The sequence below is a fragment of the Centruroides sculpturatus genome, unplaced genomic scaffold (genome assembly GCF_000671375.1).
Source record: "Centruroides sculpturatus isolate CEXI.00-Female unplaced genomic scaffold, Cexi_2.0 scaffold250, whole genome shotgun sequence".
NCBI lineage: Eukaryota > Metazoa > Arthropoda > Arachnida > Scorpiones > Buthidae > Centruroides > Centruroides sculpturatus.
Window position 1 is genome coordinate 32806 of NW_019384557.1, and position 17039 is coordinate 49844.

Genomic DNA, 17039 nt, shown 5'->3' on the forward strand with positions numbered 1-17039 from the left:
ACACTTAATTTTCTTGTATGTAAATTAAAAGTCATCAAAATGCTTGGAAAAGTTTATTAATAAAATTGTTGAAAAAATTAAACTAAATATTTAATTTACCACAATTGATAAACTGATTATGAGATTTGTAATGTTTTTGGGTGTTTGTGCAGCTATCATCAAAATACATCAAAAAGAGCATGAAATTTAATTTAATTTTTAAACTGGGCATTCTATTTTGTATTCCTTTTGATGTATCCTGATGACAGTTTCCATTTACAGCAAAAAACTACAATTTAATTTATTACAGCAGTTCAGTAATAAAATTTTAAGATGATGACAATATTAAAATTTTCTTATAAAATAAATCATATTATTTTTTTATTCTACTCAGAGATAAACCCTTGATCAATTGTCAATTGGTAATTCAACAGAAAGTTTTTGCCATTTTTGTGTTCCCTAATATGATCAAAATAATTTTTTGTATAAAATGTATCACATACTCTTGGATTTATTAATAGCATTTTGTATACTCTCACCATATTTAAAAACAAAAGATAATATTTCTCTAACATTCATCAAAATTCTGTGAAAAGAAAGCAAAGAATTGATTGAAATGTGTAAGTTTAACCTTTGTTTGTCTCACTATTCTGAGATTTTAAAAAGATTTTTTATGTTTTAGAAGTATAAATTGCTCATTATTGTTTTTTATATTACAATTTTGATCAAATTTTTTACTTACTTAATTTCATATATAATTTTAAAGTTTAATTAAAGTTAAACAAGTTTTGACATAAACTTAACACACTTCATACAACTTTTATTTGCATTTTTATCATACAGTCTGAGGTGAGATATGCCTGTTAATCTCATCTCATAAGATTTTATTTTTGTTTTATTAATAATTTTTCACTAAAACTAACAACACAAAATGCAGGTAACATTGGCAGTCACAAGAAGACTGTAATTTTTATTATCATCCACCCAAAAGTTATACAAACAACTATCTATTTGGATGGCTTCAGTTTGCAAAATTTTATCCAAACAAAAAAGAAAAAGATCATCACCATCTGACATTATATATATATTTTTTTCTTTTTTTTTGTTTTTCATTTTTTTATGTAAAACTTTATTAATATGCAATTTTGCATTTTTCAAAATTTTGTTATAAAGCAGTTTAAATTCTTTTCTTGATTTAAGGCATAATCAAACAAATTTTGCCCTAGACTATATCCTTTATTTATAATAATAATCTTGATGATGATGATGATAATAATGAGAATAAAAATAACAAAAAAATTCAGAATAATATATTAAATAACTTTGTAAAAATCAGTATCAAAACACAAAATTTAAAAATTTCTTTTCTTCTGTTTATATGTTGCTACATCAGCCAGGCCTGCTGACTACTAATTCATTCCTAACACCTGACAATAATAGCCAGTAGAAAAAAAATAAATAAATAAATAACAATGAAAATTTATTTAATAAACAGTTAAGCACTTCCTTTTTATTGTTGAATCAGTATTTGCATTATTAAAATGAAATTTTTCTTATATTTTTTTGCTCAAATAATTTTATAAACAAGTTGAATTTCAAAGATTAAAAATGAAAAGTTACAGCCAAAACATGTTTCCTGTTTCCAAGAATTTTTGTTATCTATCCAAATAAATATTAACATTTATATATAATTAATATATGAATATTATGCAAGACAATTTCAATATCGCGCACAAAATTAATAAGCAAATTACCAACTTTAACATCTTCAATTCTTATTAAGAGAACAGGATGATGATATATGAGATACAATAAATCAAATGACTTTTTGAATTTCATAACGAAATCCAAATTACAGGCACTTTTCAAAGTAACTTTTTGGAACTGTATAATTGGTGTTATACACCTTTTTCATTCTTCTGTTGAATCTTTATATGCAGAAAACAAAGCTCATACAATGGTCTAACTGCAATTTTTAAACAAAATTTGTAATTTGACTTTTATAAATATTACAGTTCAATCTTTACACCTGAGCAAAATGTATATGAATATACAATAGGCAACAGAATTTTATAAACAGTTGGGTGTCTTTTATCATTTTTAAACTACAAAAATGCTCATTCTGACATCACAACCTAAAGAAACAGCATGTAAATTTATTTTCTGAAGGTAACACCATCTATTACTTTTTAAAGATGAAAAAAAGTTGTCTAATACTTTCATGTACATTAATAAGACATTCTGGGAGTTGAATATAAATATCATTGTTTTTAAACATAAAAAACAGCCATAAGAATAAACTAAATTATTCAATGATAAAAGATTGAATGTACTTGACTACAGGCACTTCCAGTAGGTGCCTTAAAAAAGGCAGTCTCTTTAACTAATGACTGAGGGAATAACAACACAAATTTGAGTACATCCAAGCCACTCATTGATATGCTTTGGCATTGAGAATTATGCAGCATTCTGTTGGCTTACTGAAATAAAAAAAAATCTTTTAGGAGAAAATATTTATTAAAATATGAATATTAATTAATTAATATTTTACATTGACTGATCTATTTATTTAGGATTAATCATAAGAATTTTAAAAATATAAATATATTTAAAATGTAAAATGATATTTCTCAGTTATTTCTAATTTACTAGTAGTCTGGGATGCCCCCTAGTGGACGTTCTCTACAAATTCCCATCAGGTACGGTTCCTTTGACTTTTTTATTCCTATCAATATGTTCTACAGCTCTGTTAAAGTCCCAATCGCGTCATATGGATCTAGATTTCTACCTATTAAACATTCTATAAATACTTTAAAATAGTTTAATTTGTTTATTTACCTTCGCTTGTAAACCTCAATTTTAAATGTATCTGCAATTTTTTCAACAAATTTCCTGTGAGTTAATGTGTGACATTTACTGAGTCATGGGATGTTGTAAACATGCGGCGGAAGGTTAATCAAGGCATATAATAAGGCAAGGCAAGGCATATAATAATTAATTATACCATTCCGTGGTATAAATAATAAATTCATATCAATAATAAATTCCTATTACAAATAAAAATAATTTATTGTTAATTTAAAATCATTGCTAAGGAGCCTCTAGTGTCTGTTTTTGGCATACCATTACGCGGACAGACACGCGTTTAATGGGTTATATAGATAGATTATACTTTATAAGATTTTAAATTCCCAATTAAATAACTGATTCACTTTTGCTTTTACCAAATTCAATATTTTCATTTTTAAAATCGAAAAAAATAATTTCTAAAACAGAATAAAAGTATGATGTATGTTGCACATAGCACATAAATGATAGCTCAAAAGTTATTGTAAATCAATAAGAACTAGGTATCCTGACAATGATTGCTTGATTTCTAAAAATTAGATCATCATTTTTTCAGCTATTAAAGATTAATTTCAATGTTTCCTATGTTACAGAATAAAAACCATTCATGAAACAATTTTAATTTCAAATTTGTCATCATTTTTGACAATTATTTTATATTTTTAATCAATTCCTTCATTTTGGAACAACACAGTTCTGATACATCAGGAATACAATACAGTGTAGTATTTCAAATTCTTGTCTTCAAAAATTAAACAACTAGAAAAATTATACGAATTTATTATTTAAGCTTTATTTGGATATCACTAATTGTGAAGAATTTATTTAAACATTGTGTATATTTTTTCAAGTATTTTTTTTATTAACAAAATTTTAAATCTCATCAGTTTGGCATGGAAAATAAATTCACTATCTAAACTAAATGACATTAAATGCATGCTAAAATAATCAAATTTAGAAATTAGGATTCAAATCTTAAATTCTGAATTCAAATATGGTATAATCTATATCTATATCTATATATAAAAATGGACATGTATGTCCCTATATTTCACTTTTCCGCCAAAACTACATATCGCACGTGAATGGTGTTTGTATGTGGTGGTAGCCCCAAGTCTCCATTTGTGCATAGGGGTGGTTGCGTCTTGATAGCTATAAGGGTGCGGGAGATATGAGGCTGAAAGTGGTTGAAAGTGGNCTTAGTAAATCCATCTGATTTTTCATTGAAGGGGCACTTGAAAAGTATGATTTATCAAGAACATGTTTCAGATTTGGAAGCCTTGAAAGATAGTATCACACTACATATGAGAAACATCACAGAAGATCAATTAGCTGACAAACTTCGGATATTCTCAAAAATATTTTGTTATTTTTTAAAATAAAATTTATACGGTGGTCAAATCAAAGCTTCTAGTTTCGTCCTTGTTTAAGTCATTAAGACTTTAAAAGCAAACAACCCATAGTTCGCCCACTTAGCACCCACTTTATCCGTTTTTAAAATTCAGTTTAAGATTACAAATGTAAATTAAATATATTTATTAAATAAATACAAGAAATCTTCATTATAGGATCCTGATAGTTTGTAACTGTACTATTTGTCCTGGCTGGAGATATAGAGATTTACATGTTAAGGAACTTGGATAGTTTGAAATATGGCTACTTCGAAATTTGAAGTGAAAATTCTATCCAAACTGTAATATGAGTACATTAACTTGTTCATTTAGATCGAAGTGCCTCCACACTACAGGGATGCACTCTTTTATTCCTCTGTGTAATTAAGAGCAAGCAGCATCCATTTAAAAATTCCTGTGGAACACATTCCTATATTCTGGCTGGAATATGCACTGTCAGATGGCAAAAATGGCCGTTTACAATGAAAAGCAACATGGCATCCTCCATAGCTCAGATAGTTTTGTTTCAGTGTCCATTATGTGATTTTATGAATGAAAATTTAGAATGTGTGAACGTGCACGTTTTAGTGCACACGATGATATAAGTGCCATCTCAAATTTTTTTTCAAATGATAGCTGGTATTCTAATTTTTTTCATGTCTACTTTGAATGCTCTGTCGGCAAGAAAATCCATTTTATGGTTAAATTTCACAATTGGGACCCTTTTTTTAACTGTTGTCTAAAAATGCTTATTTTAAAATCAATATGGCTGGTTTTAAATAAAATATGGCTGGTTTTCAGGATTGGGCTACAAGTAGCAGATTGAGATATTTATTGATTCTATGCTACTACATTTGGATGGCTTACTACTTTTTGGGCCACTTTGGAAATAATTGGCTACATTTTGAGAAATTATGCTTTACTTTTTGTAAAACCTATCTGGCAACCTCCAAGGTTCTCACTGGACACCTGCTGTTTACCTGCAATTTATTTATATTATTATTATTAATTAATGATAACAACATTCTCTTTATGTGGCCATATTCCTTTTGCTTAATAAATTACATAAGTTACATGGCATTTGGCATATTGAACAGAAATATGCAAATCTTGGATAATTCAAAATTAAATAATTTGAAGTCAATTATTTTGTCCCTTGAATTTTGAACTAATGAGGATTTCTTGTATATAAAAATACACTAAACAAAACATATACATAATTAGTCTTGTCCACAATTATAAAGAGATGTTTGAATATGAATGTAGTACATTTCTATTAACTTTCAAATTATTGTTATGAAATTGCTAAATTTACTTCACTAAAATAACATTAACACAAAGCATGTTAAAATAATTTTAAAATTTTAATATGGTGATATACATTTATTGCCACAATAGAACAACCAATCAATGTATTAACTTTATCAATAAATAAAAATACTGACCTTAATCAAGATCTGGAACTATAGTTTTTGATGTTGAAACTGAATTTGAACTATTGCTGTTTGTACTGCTTGGTGAACTGTCAGTATAAATTTTCAATGCTCTTTCTTTCCTTGGTGAATAATTAACTTTAAGTAATTTGTTTAACCTAAAAAAAAAATAAAATTGTATTTTAAATTTTAACTTAAAAGTTTTAGTTTTAAAGTATTATTTATTGAAAAGTGTTTAAATATCCTGAAAATTGTTATATTATACAAAACTTAATTTTTTTTTTTTTTACTCAAACTTTAACTGTTATCCTATTTTAGAATGAAGTCAATTTTCAAACTGAAAATATTTTGTTAGTTTCTACATATAAAAATTCTTGAAACATGGTATCTCAAAGTTTTTGGATATAATTTAATTTTCAAATTGAATTGTATTAATTTATTTTTAAATATTTAAATAATTTAAAGTTTTGCTACAAGATACAATTTTAATTTATTGATTTGTTCAAAATTAATTATTTCTTCCTACAACTTTTTTTCACTTTACCTGTATCATACATTCTAAAAAAAAAAAAAAAAAAAATAAATAATCAACATATACATTCATTGACAAAAAAGATTATGCACTGAAAAGGAAGCTTTGTAATTAAAACTTTATCAGTGCAAATTTAATGACAATGGGAATAACTGGTTACAATATCAAAGCAAAGAGAATTTCCTGTGTAACAGTAAAATTTAAAGAAACCTTTAGACTTGTGTGTCTGACAGCTACTAACCTAGTGTTTTCTTTATTAGATATTTGACGTTTTTCTTCTTCTGAAAGTTGTTTTAATTCTTCAGTTTTATCCCTGGTTAATAAATTATAAATGAATCAGCTTAAATAAAACTATATATTTTAAAACTACTATTTTTTTAATTATTATAAAAATTAATGAGCAAATATGAAAATTACCTATAGAAAATAACATGCCCATCATCACTAATATAAAGAGGCCAAGTGTTTAAAGATGATGCTTGAGAATGCCAATCAAAATCTGTATGGATGGAGAGAAGAGAAGGTTCACAGGGAAATGTTCCTTGTCCCTAAATTTTTAAAAATATCTTTTATTATTTAAGCAATTTTAATAATTTAGTTTCAATAAATTTAATACTTACTTTTGCAAATTCCAAATTATCAATTGGGATTTTGCTAATTTCTGATAACTATTCAATTAAAAAAATTATATATAAATATATTTCTAATTTTGCAAAAAATAAATTTTTAAATAAAACTAGATATAAATAGATTTTAATAAGAAACTAAACATTTTTAGATAATTTTTGATCATAGATATTTATTGTCATTAAATAAAGTGTATTCTACTAGAAAATTAGTCAGAATTTGGGGTTGTTGGTATATACTATATTAATATTGTTGATAATATTGTTTATCAATATTATCAACAATGACAATATATATATATATACAAATTTTTCATTAAGATATCTCTAACATAAGAATTCTTTCTTTTATCTCATTCAAAAATCATAAAAAGGAAACTGGAAAGTGTTTCAATTTTGTTATTATTTTACATTGGTATCAAGTTTACATTTCATTTAATGATAAAATATTGTAATGAAAAGGAAAATTTGAACTAAAATTTTGGTATATTTGTTAATAATCAAAATTTTGTCCTCATCAATTTTGAGTTTTTTCATCATCATTATAGTTAATACAAACATTGTACAATGATAAAAATTTTATAATTAATTAAGCAATTTGCATTAAAAAAATAAAATTAAATTATCTTGATAACAAAGCCTATCTTATTCATGTTTTTATAGGAATTCTAAGTAAAATAAAATTTTAAATTAATACAAAAATTAACTTAATTTATTACTAATGATGCATTAAAAACTGAAAATGCATTATTCTCATAGAATTATTTTCTCCAAAAAAATTAAAATTAGTTTTGCAGTACTGCCTCAAAATGTTTCTCTTAAAGAAAGGATTAAGATTTTAAAAATGTGACATTGAAGCAAACCAAGAAATTAAGAGTATTAAAAACTAAACAAGTCTCTGAAATTTCTTATAAACAGTTAGATATATATATTTGATCTGTGTAAAAATCCTAATGTATCAAATACTTAAACCATGATATAAAAATATATACATAAAGTATTTTTGAATAAAATGCTTCATTCATCCTTCCACCATAGTAATAAAAATGATTTAATTGAAATAGAATGACTATTCATTTAAATAATTAACTGATGAACAGTGCTATTTTAGTGAGTAAGTAATTTTTTTTATTAGCATTGTGAAAGAGTAAGTGAGATTTAATTTGAAAGCATTTAACTTATTTTATGAATATTTGGCATCATAGTGTAGTTTAAATGCCAAGATTTTTGCACAGATCAAGAAATTTCAAGGTTAGGGAGAATATACTCAGTCTAGTTTTTAATGAGTTTTTCAGTAAAATAATACAATATTAATCATATTAAGAATCAATATTTTTCAATACACTTACTTTTGATTTTAATTCATTTATAGTTCTATTTTCTAGAATTATTTCTTCAAAAGGATCAAGTTGAAATTTTGAAGGATTCCACCTCCTACAGAACACAGCAACTTGAGATTTTGACGTAACTTGTTCAGCACCTAAAAATATTTAATATACCAATAATTACTTTAAATTTTTAATAATTCTTAGTATGATAGTAGAATAAATACTAACTGCAAAATAGTATATGTTTCATTAAGATTTTCCATTATTATTTTGAACAGTAAATTCTGCATAAAAATAAACTGCATCATCAAAGCAGTGTTGCATATAAATAGATAAAATAATAATATATATAATTAAAAGCTTTTCAATTATTATTTAGTAAAACTGTATATTTTAAGTATTCAAACTAAAATTTAGATGAGAATTTGCTGCTTTAAGTGTATCTTGATTTATTTATCATTAAAAAAACCACACACAATATGCTTTAATGTATATAAGTGAAAAATTTAATTACCAGTAAGTACTTCTAGGAAAATTTCCCAATTTGTTGTAATTGGTATATCATCTTCAAACTTTAAATGGTCTAAAAATATAGTCCCTGGATTCTTCCAACTCTTTTTCCTTAATCGACATCTTAAAAGAAGACAAAAATCTTTTATGAAAAATTTTATTTTTTAGTAGTTAAATTAAAATGCTTTTCCCCTCATTTATAAATATAAAATTCTCATAAAATAAAAGCAAAAATAAAAACTTTTCATCAAATTTTGTTCTCAGATGTAAACTACTATTGCTATTAATTTCAAAGAATATTAAAAGCATCAAATTTTTTAATTCTATAATTTTTTTGTTTAATATCATCATTAATTAAAAGCTAAAAATTAGCTGTCAAGAGATACATAAAAAATGTTTTTACTACAAATCATATTTCATTTACAAGAATAAATTAAAATAACTTAAAAAAGAATCTTAAAATATTATACTTTTTTTGACTTAAATTAACATGTTTGATTTTCTAGTAATAAGACCTAGAAAATGCTTAGGTTTTTATTAAAATTTTATTAAGTGCTACATTCTGGAAGAAAACATTAATATTTTGAGTCAATGCCTTATTTTATCATTTAAACAAATTATTCAAGTTGATAAAAGAAATCCTTTTATTGCTAAAGTTCATAAATTTTTGAAAAAGTGAATAGTTTTAAAATAAATGCAGCAAGATGAGAGCAGCAGCTTCTCCTTTTGCAAAATATATATGTAGAATCTATGCAAACAAAGGCAAAAGAGAGATCATTTTTGCATTGTACAAATGTACTCATATGCTCCATGTTCGTTCCAGCAGTAAAATAATCAAAAGGCAATCAATTTAAAAATATATGAACATACTAATAATCTCAGACTGTACTGGTTAAAGACAATATTGCAGAAACTGATTTTAAAAAGTCTTTTTATTTTGTTAGAAAATATATTCAAAATGACCACCTTCAGCAGCAATACAAAGAGATAGATGGCAGTAGGTGGCATTATGGATGGCACATAGCATTCCTGGTGTTACTATTTTACAGGTCTCTCATATGTATCTCAGTTTGCTAACATCACATGATACTATTAAATATGCATCTTAGACCAATGCTTTTAGGTGATCCCACCAGAGGAAAAATTCCAGAGGGAACAAGTCTGGGAAACATGATGGAATTCCATCATGATACCAAACCTGTTGTAGTTGTACCAATGGCACATCAAACCATCCATCCATCATCATGTTTAGGATGTTCAGATATTAATCACTATTTAGTATGCTGCCAATGAATATGAGACCAAGAAGCTGCCCATACCAGACATTTAAATGAAACACACTTGGTGTTGCATATATCAGGTCATCATGGCAAGATACAATTTTAATTTATTGATTTGTTCAAAATTAATTATTTCTTCCTACAACTTTTTTTCACTTTACCTGTATCATACATTCTAAAAAAAAAAAAAATAAATAAATAATCAACATATACATTCATTGACAAAAAAGATTATGCACTGAAAAGGAAGCTTTGTAATTAAAACTTTATCAGTGCAAATTTAATGACAATGGGAATAACTGGTTACAATATCAAAGCAAAGAGAATTTCCTGTGTAACAGTAAAATTTAAAGAAACCTTTAGACTTGTGTGTCTGACAGCTACTAACCTAGTGTTTTCTTTATTAGATATTTGACGTTTTTCTTCTTCTGAAAGTTGTTTTAATTCTTCAGTTTTATCCCTGGTTAATAAATTATAAATGAATCAGCTTAAATAAAACTATATATTTTAAAACTACTATTTTTTTAATTATTATAAAAATTAATGAGCAAATATGAAAATTACCTATAGAAAATAACATGCCCATCATCACTAATATAAAGAGGCCAAGTGTTTAAAGATGATGCTTGAGAATGCCAATCAAAATCTGTATGGATGGAGAGAAGAGAAGGTTCACAGGGAAATGTTCCTTGTCCCTAAATTTTTAAAAATATCTTTTATTATTTAAGCAATTTTAATAATTTAGTTTCAATAAATTTAATACTTACTTTTGCAAATTCCAAATTATCAATTGGGATTTTGCTAATTTCTGATAACTATTCAATTAAAAAAATTATATATAAATATATTTCTAATTTTGCAAAAAATAAATTTTTAAATAAAACTAGATATAAATAGATTTTAATAAGAAACTAAACATTTTTAGATAATTTTTGATCATAGATATTTATTGTCATTAAATAAAGTGTATTCTACTAGAAAATTAGTCAGAATTTGGGGTTGTTGGTATATACTATATTAATATTGTTGATAATATTGTTTATCAATATTATCAACAATGACAATATATATATATATACAAATTTTTCATTAAGATATCTCTAACATAAGAATTCTTTCTTTTATCTCATTCAAAAATCATAAAAAGGAAACTGGAAAGTGTTTCAATTTTGTTATTATTTTACATTGGTATCAAGTTTACATTTCATTTAATGATAAAATATTGTAATGAAAAGGAAAATTTGAACTAAAATTTTGGTATATTTGTTAATAATCAAAATTTTGTCCTCATCAATTTTGAGTTTTTTCATCATCATTATAGTTAATACAAACATTGTACAATGATAAAAATTTTATAATTAATTAAGCAATTTGCATTAAAAAAATAAAATTAAATTATCTTGATAACAAAGCCTATCTTATTCATGTTTTTATAGGAATTCTAAGTAAAATAAAATTTTAAATTAATACAAAAATTAACTTAATTTATTACTAATGATGCATTAAAAACTGAAAATGCATTATTCTCATAGAATTATTTTCTCCAAAAAAATTAAAATTAGTTTTGCAGTACTGCCTCAAAATGTTTCTCTTAAAGAAAGGATTAAGATTTTAAAAATGTGACATTGAAGCAAACCAAGAAATTAAGAGTATTAAAAACTAAACAAGTCTCTGAAATTTCTTATAAACAGTTAGATATATATATTTGATCTGTGTAAAAATCCTAATGTATCAAATACTTAAACCATGATATAAAAATATATACATAAAGTATTTTTGAATAAAATGCTTCATTCATCCTTCCACCATAGTAATAAAAATGATTTAATTGAAATAGAATGACTATTCATTTAAATAATTAACTGATGAACAGTGCTATTTTAGTGAGTAAGTAATTTTTTTTATTAGCATTGTGAAAGAGTAAGTGAGATTTAATTTGAAAGCATTTAACTTATTTTATGAATATTTGGCATCATAGTCTAGTTTAAATGCCAAGATTTTTGCACAGATCAAGAAATTTCAAGGTTAGGGAGAATATACTCAGTCTAGTTTTTAATGAGTTTTTCAGTAAAATAATACAATATTAATCATATTAAGAATCAATATTTTTCAATACACTTACTTTTGATTTTAATTCATTTATAGTTCTATTTTCTAGAATTATTTCTTCAAAAGGATCAAGTTGAAATTTTGAAGGATTCCACCTCCTACAGAACACAGCAACTTGAGATTTTGACGTAACTTGTTCAGCACCTAAAAATATTTAATATACCAATAATTACTTTAAATTTTTAATAATTCTTAGTATGATAGTAGAATAAATACTAACTGCAAAATAGTATATGTTTCATTAAGATTTTCCATTATTATTTTGAACAGTAAATTCTGCATAAAAATAAACTGCATCATCAAAGCAGTGTTGCATATAAATAGATAAAATAATAATATATATAATTAAAAGCTTTTCAATTATTATTTAGTAAAACTGTATATTTTAAGTATTCAAACTAAAATTTAGATGAGAATTTGCTGCTTTAAGTGTATCTTGATTTATTTATCATTAAAAAAACCACACACAATATGCTTTAATGTATATAAGTGAAAAATTTAATTACCAGTAAGTACTTCTAGGAAAATTTCCCAATTTGTTGTAATTGGTATATCATCTTCAAACTTTAAATGGTCTAAAAATATAGTCCCTGGATTCTTCCAACTCTTTTTCCTTAATCGACATCTTAAAAGAAGACAAAAATCTTTTATGAAAAATTTTATTTTTTAGTAGTTAAATTAAAATGCTTTTCCCCTCATTTATAAATATAAAATTCTCATAAAATAAAAGCAAAAATAAAAACTTTTCATCAAATTTTGTTCTCAGATGTAAACTACTATTGCTATTAATTTCAAAGAATATTAAAAGCATCAAATTTTTTAATTCTATAATTTTTTTGTTTAATATCATCATTAATTAAAAGCTAAAAATTAGCTGTCAAGAGATACATAAAAAATGTTTTTACTACAAATCATATTTCATTTACAAGAATAAATTAAAATAACTTAAAAAAGAATCTTAAAATATTATACTTTTTTTGACTTAAATTAACATGTTTGATTTTCTAGTAATAAGACCTAGAAAATGCTTAGGTTTTTATTAAAATTTTATTAAGTGCTACATTCTGGAAGAAAACATTAATATTTTGAGTCAATGCCTTATTTTATCATTTAAACAAATTATTCAAGTTGATAAAAGAAATCCTTTTATTGCTAAAGTTCATAAATTTTTGAAAAAGTGAATAGTTTTAAAATAAATGCAGCAAGATGAGAGCAGCAGCTTCTCCTTTTGCAAAATATATATGTAGAATCTATGCAAACAAGGGCAAAAGAGAGATCATTTTTGCATTGTACAAATGTACTCATATGCTCCATGTTCGTTCCAGCAGTAAAATAATCAAAAGGCAATCAATTTAAAAATATATGAACATACTAATAATCTCAGACTGTACTGGTTAAAGACAATATTGCAGAAATTGATTTTAAAAAGTCTTTTTATTTTGTTAGAAAATATATTCAAAATGACCACCTTCAGCAGCAATACAAAGAGATAGATGGCAGTAGGTGGCATTATGGATGGCACATAGCATTCCTGGTGTTACTATTTTACAGGTCTCTCATATGTATCTCAGTTTGCTAACATCACATGATACTATTAAATATGCATCTTAGACCAATGCTTTTAGGTGATCCCACCAGAGGAAAAATTCCAGAGGGAACAAGTCTGGGAAACATGATGGAATTCCATCATGATACCAAACCTGTTGTAGTTGTACCAATGGCACATCAAACCATCCATCCATCATCATGTTTAGGATGTTCAGATATTAATCACTATTTAGTATGCTGCCAATGAATATGAGACCAAGAAGCTGCCCATACCAGACATTTAAATGAAACACACTTGGTGTTGCATATATCAGGTCATCATGGAACATGTTTTGTCCGGTAGTGCACATTGTGACAATTGTACACTCCATTCTGGAAAAAGTGCCTCATTGGTCCATAAAATGTACTGAAAGAGTTGTGGTTCATCATATAAATTTAACATCATGTCGCATCATTCAAATCACTGTGCAGCATCCTTTGCATGTTATGGTTACAGCATGGATGCATGTCACAGTGACATCATAGCCAGTGTATTTGCATCTGCTGCAGTCCACACATATCTGCTGCTTCATATATGTTTCAATGCAAATATGCAAGTAAGCACAACACATTTTGAACATGTTCTCTAACAAAATAAAGCTCACCTTTTGAATTAATTTCTGCAATGTTCACTTTATCCTTTACATACAAATGATCTCTGACTGTATTGTTAAATCATCTTAAATTGATTCCCACTGGTTATTTTAGCATTGGTACAAAAACACACTGCATGCATACACTTGTGTAATGCTGAAAAAATTTTTTTCTCCCTGAACAGATAAACCATGGTACTCAGTATATAGGATGAATTTAATATTTAAAAAACAAACAGAAAATAATAAAATACTCAAATTAAATTTAAAAAGTTTTTTTGTAAAATCTTTATAAATTTAATTTATTTCTGAAATTGAATTAGTTAATTTTAGCAACTTTTAACAGTTTTGTAAAAACTTTTAAAAGTTGCTAAAATTAACTAATTCAATTTCAGAAATAAATTGTAGAAACTACCTAACAGTCAGTTTACACTCTAACAGCAGAGTTACATTATGTTCACTGTCTTCTGCTTTGCTAGACATCTAACCATAGATGCATTCTGGTCTAGCAATACAACTCCAAAATTAAACAATTTTCAAATTCAACATTTGATACCAAACCCATACTTGGTTAAGTGTTTTACAGTTTGATTATAAACTAGCTATCAACACCAGTGATGGCTAATGACCTTGAAACTATGCTGCCATTGGGCTATAAACCAGCTTTAAAGAAAACTCTGTTCAAGATAAGCAAGTAAAGATAAAGTCTCTGTTCAAGATAAGCAAGTAAAAGAAATAAAAACTTCTTGCTTACTTAAAAAATTTATTGTGGAATACTGCAGTAATTTATATTTTTTACATTTTAAATAATTATTTTTGTATTTCGATCCATAAAAATATTGTTGTTATTCTCTATTTACATAATATGTTGTAAATACAATTTAAATCATTTTAAAATTATTGCATATTATCAATATATGATAACAAAATAATCAAACTCCAATTTTTCTTTTAAAAACATTTTTCATAGATTGATATCCAATTATTAAATAAATAAATGTTAGATTCATAGTCTTGGTTTCTAATACAAGACATAATACAAAAATTCATTGTTGCTTTTTAAGGAAAGTTCCATATCAAAACAATAAAATAATACCTTAAGAGCAAACCAGTTTAATTCTAAATATAAAGTCAAAATCTATCAAAAAATAAAGATTTTTGGAACTATTTAACTCCAGCTTCAGATGGAACTGAAACAGCTTACATAGAATAAAAGAAAAATTTAAACTTAAAATGTTGACTTTATTATTAGTAAAACACATTCATAAAAGTGTCAAGAAGAGGTTTCTAAAAGAAACCATTACAAAAATACTAAACTAGTTAAGCAAATGATAAAAGTATTAATACTAACAATGAGTAAATCCCATATAAAACAAAGAAAAAAATTTTTTAAAAATCTATAAAAATTAAAAATGCAAACAAATTATTTAAAAGCAAATAAGTTCAAGGAGATCTAGTCTAAGTTTTTGTAATAGTGTCCACATCTTATCGTTTCATAAAATAAACAATGGTAGAAGTTTATTAATCTGGCACCTATGAAACCAGAGTGGTACCAGATTATCAACAATGCCAAATTATCCATGTTTTTTGTATTTTCATATAATTTGAGTTACATACAATCTGAATATTTTAGACATTACTGTACATTTTGTACCAACTGTATGTTTTCAGTTTGTTTACATACATTCTTTAATCAATCTGGAGTTGATACAATATATGATTATACTGTGTTAGAATTAAAAAAACTGCAAAAACATTAATAAGCATGTTATCATACAATTAACAACAATCAATTACCCACACAGAGTCTTAGTACACCTTGTGTTTAAATAAATTCAATATCTGTAAATCCATAAACCATTTATCAGTATTGGTAAATGCATCAGTAAAATATTCTGGTAATTTGATATTTTTTCCAGTATTGAAGACATAGAAGCATCAATTTATTTATTTAAACTATTGGGTTGTTTGGAAAGTAATTTAGTTTTTTTATCTCTAGATGGATTAGTAGTATTTTTTCTGCTATTTTCATACTAAACTGTATTATCGTTATATATTTTGACAGCTAGCATTTTAAGGCTTATTTGTAAAAAATTTTGTTTGATTTTGTGCAATTGTTTATTTTTTATTTTTTGTGTCCCATCAAATATGGAAGATCGAAACTAGCATTTTCAGCATACAGTGGTACCTCAGGATACGAAGTTAATCCATTCCAAAACTGAGATCGTAACATGAAAATGTCGTAAGGTGAATCATTTTTCCCCATACTATTACACGCAAAACCAAATAATTCATTCCAACACTAAAAACACACTCAAATTAAAGCTAAGTAGTATATTTTAAAAAAATAACTATAGTAAGGAAAGCACTGAAAAATGCAGTTTGTAGTTGTAAATGTATAAATAACCATAATATAATAATAATTGATTAAAAAAATGTAGTTTTATTTGCACTTTACCTTTGAGGATAGACGACAGTGGAGGTGTAACCTGGTGGCGGAAGAGAGGGAGAAGGGAAATGATACTAAAACTTAACTTACATAACATAATGTAACGATAACTTAAAAATAACTTAGAAAAGATAAAAAATTTGTGTTGTTTTATATATATATATACACTTTTAAATTTTTATTCACAGCTTTTTGCTTTCTTTCCTTTACCTCCACCAGCGCTTTCACTGGACAGAGGTCACTTGGTAAAATATCTATCCAAAGATGTTCGGCTTTGTCTACTTTTTAAAATGTTTCTAAAATGACTTGGGCAAATGTCATTACTCAGAGCAGCAATACGGCCAGCGTAAACCTTTTTGGAATGTTTCTTTTCAA

At 25.5% G+C, this 17039-nt stretch overlaps 1 protein-coding gene across 1 annotated transcript in view; it reads right to left on the reverse strand.

Annotated features, from left to right (window-relative positions):
• Positions 1–1238: 1238 nt before the first annotated feature.
• Positions 1239–17039, reverse strand: part of LOC111623908 (ubiquitin carboxyl-terminal hydrolase 47-like) — a 149881-nt gene continuing 134080 nt past the window's right edge. The window contains exons 34-46 of the mRNA XM_023366640.1: positions 12542–12660; positions 12049–12179; positions 10694–10741; positions 10491–10621; positions 10315–10386; positions 10088–10101; positions 8651–8794; positions 8158–8288; positions 6803–6850; positions 6600–6730; positions 6424–6495; positions 5663–5808; positions 1239–2459 (exon numbers count right to left, since the gene is read on the reverse strand). Coding sequence (XP_023222408.1) covers positions 5664–5808; positions 6424–6495; positions 6600–6730; positions 6803–6850; positions 8158–8288; positions 8651–8794; positions 10088–10101; positions 10315–10386; positions 10491–10621; positions 10694–10741; positions 12049–12179; positions 12542–12660 — 1186 coding nt within the window. The 3' untranslated portion in view covers positions 1239–2459; position 5663. The remainder of the gene's footprint in view (positions 2460–5662; positions 5809–6423; positions 6496–6599; positions 6731–6802; positions 6851–8157; positions 8289–8650; positions 8795–10087; positions 10102–10314; positions 10387–10490; positions 10622–10693; positions 10742–12048; positions 12180–12541; positions 12661–17039) is intronic.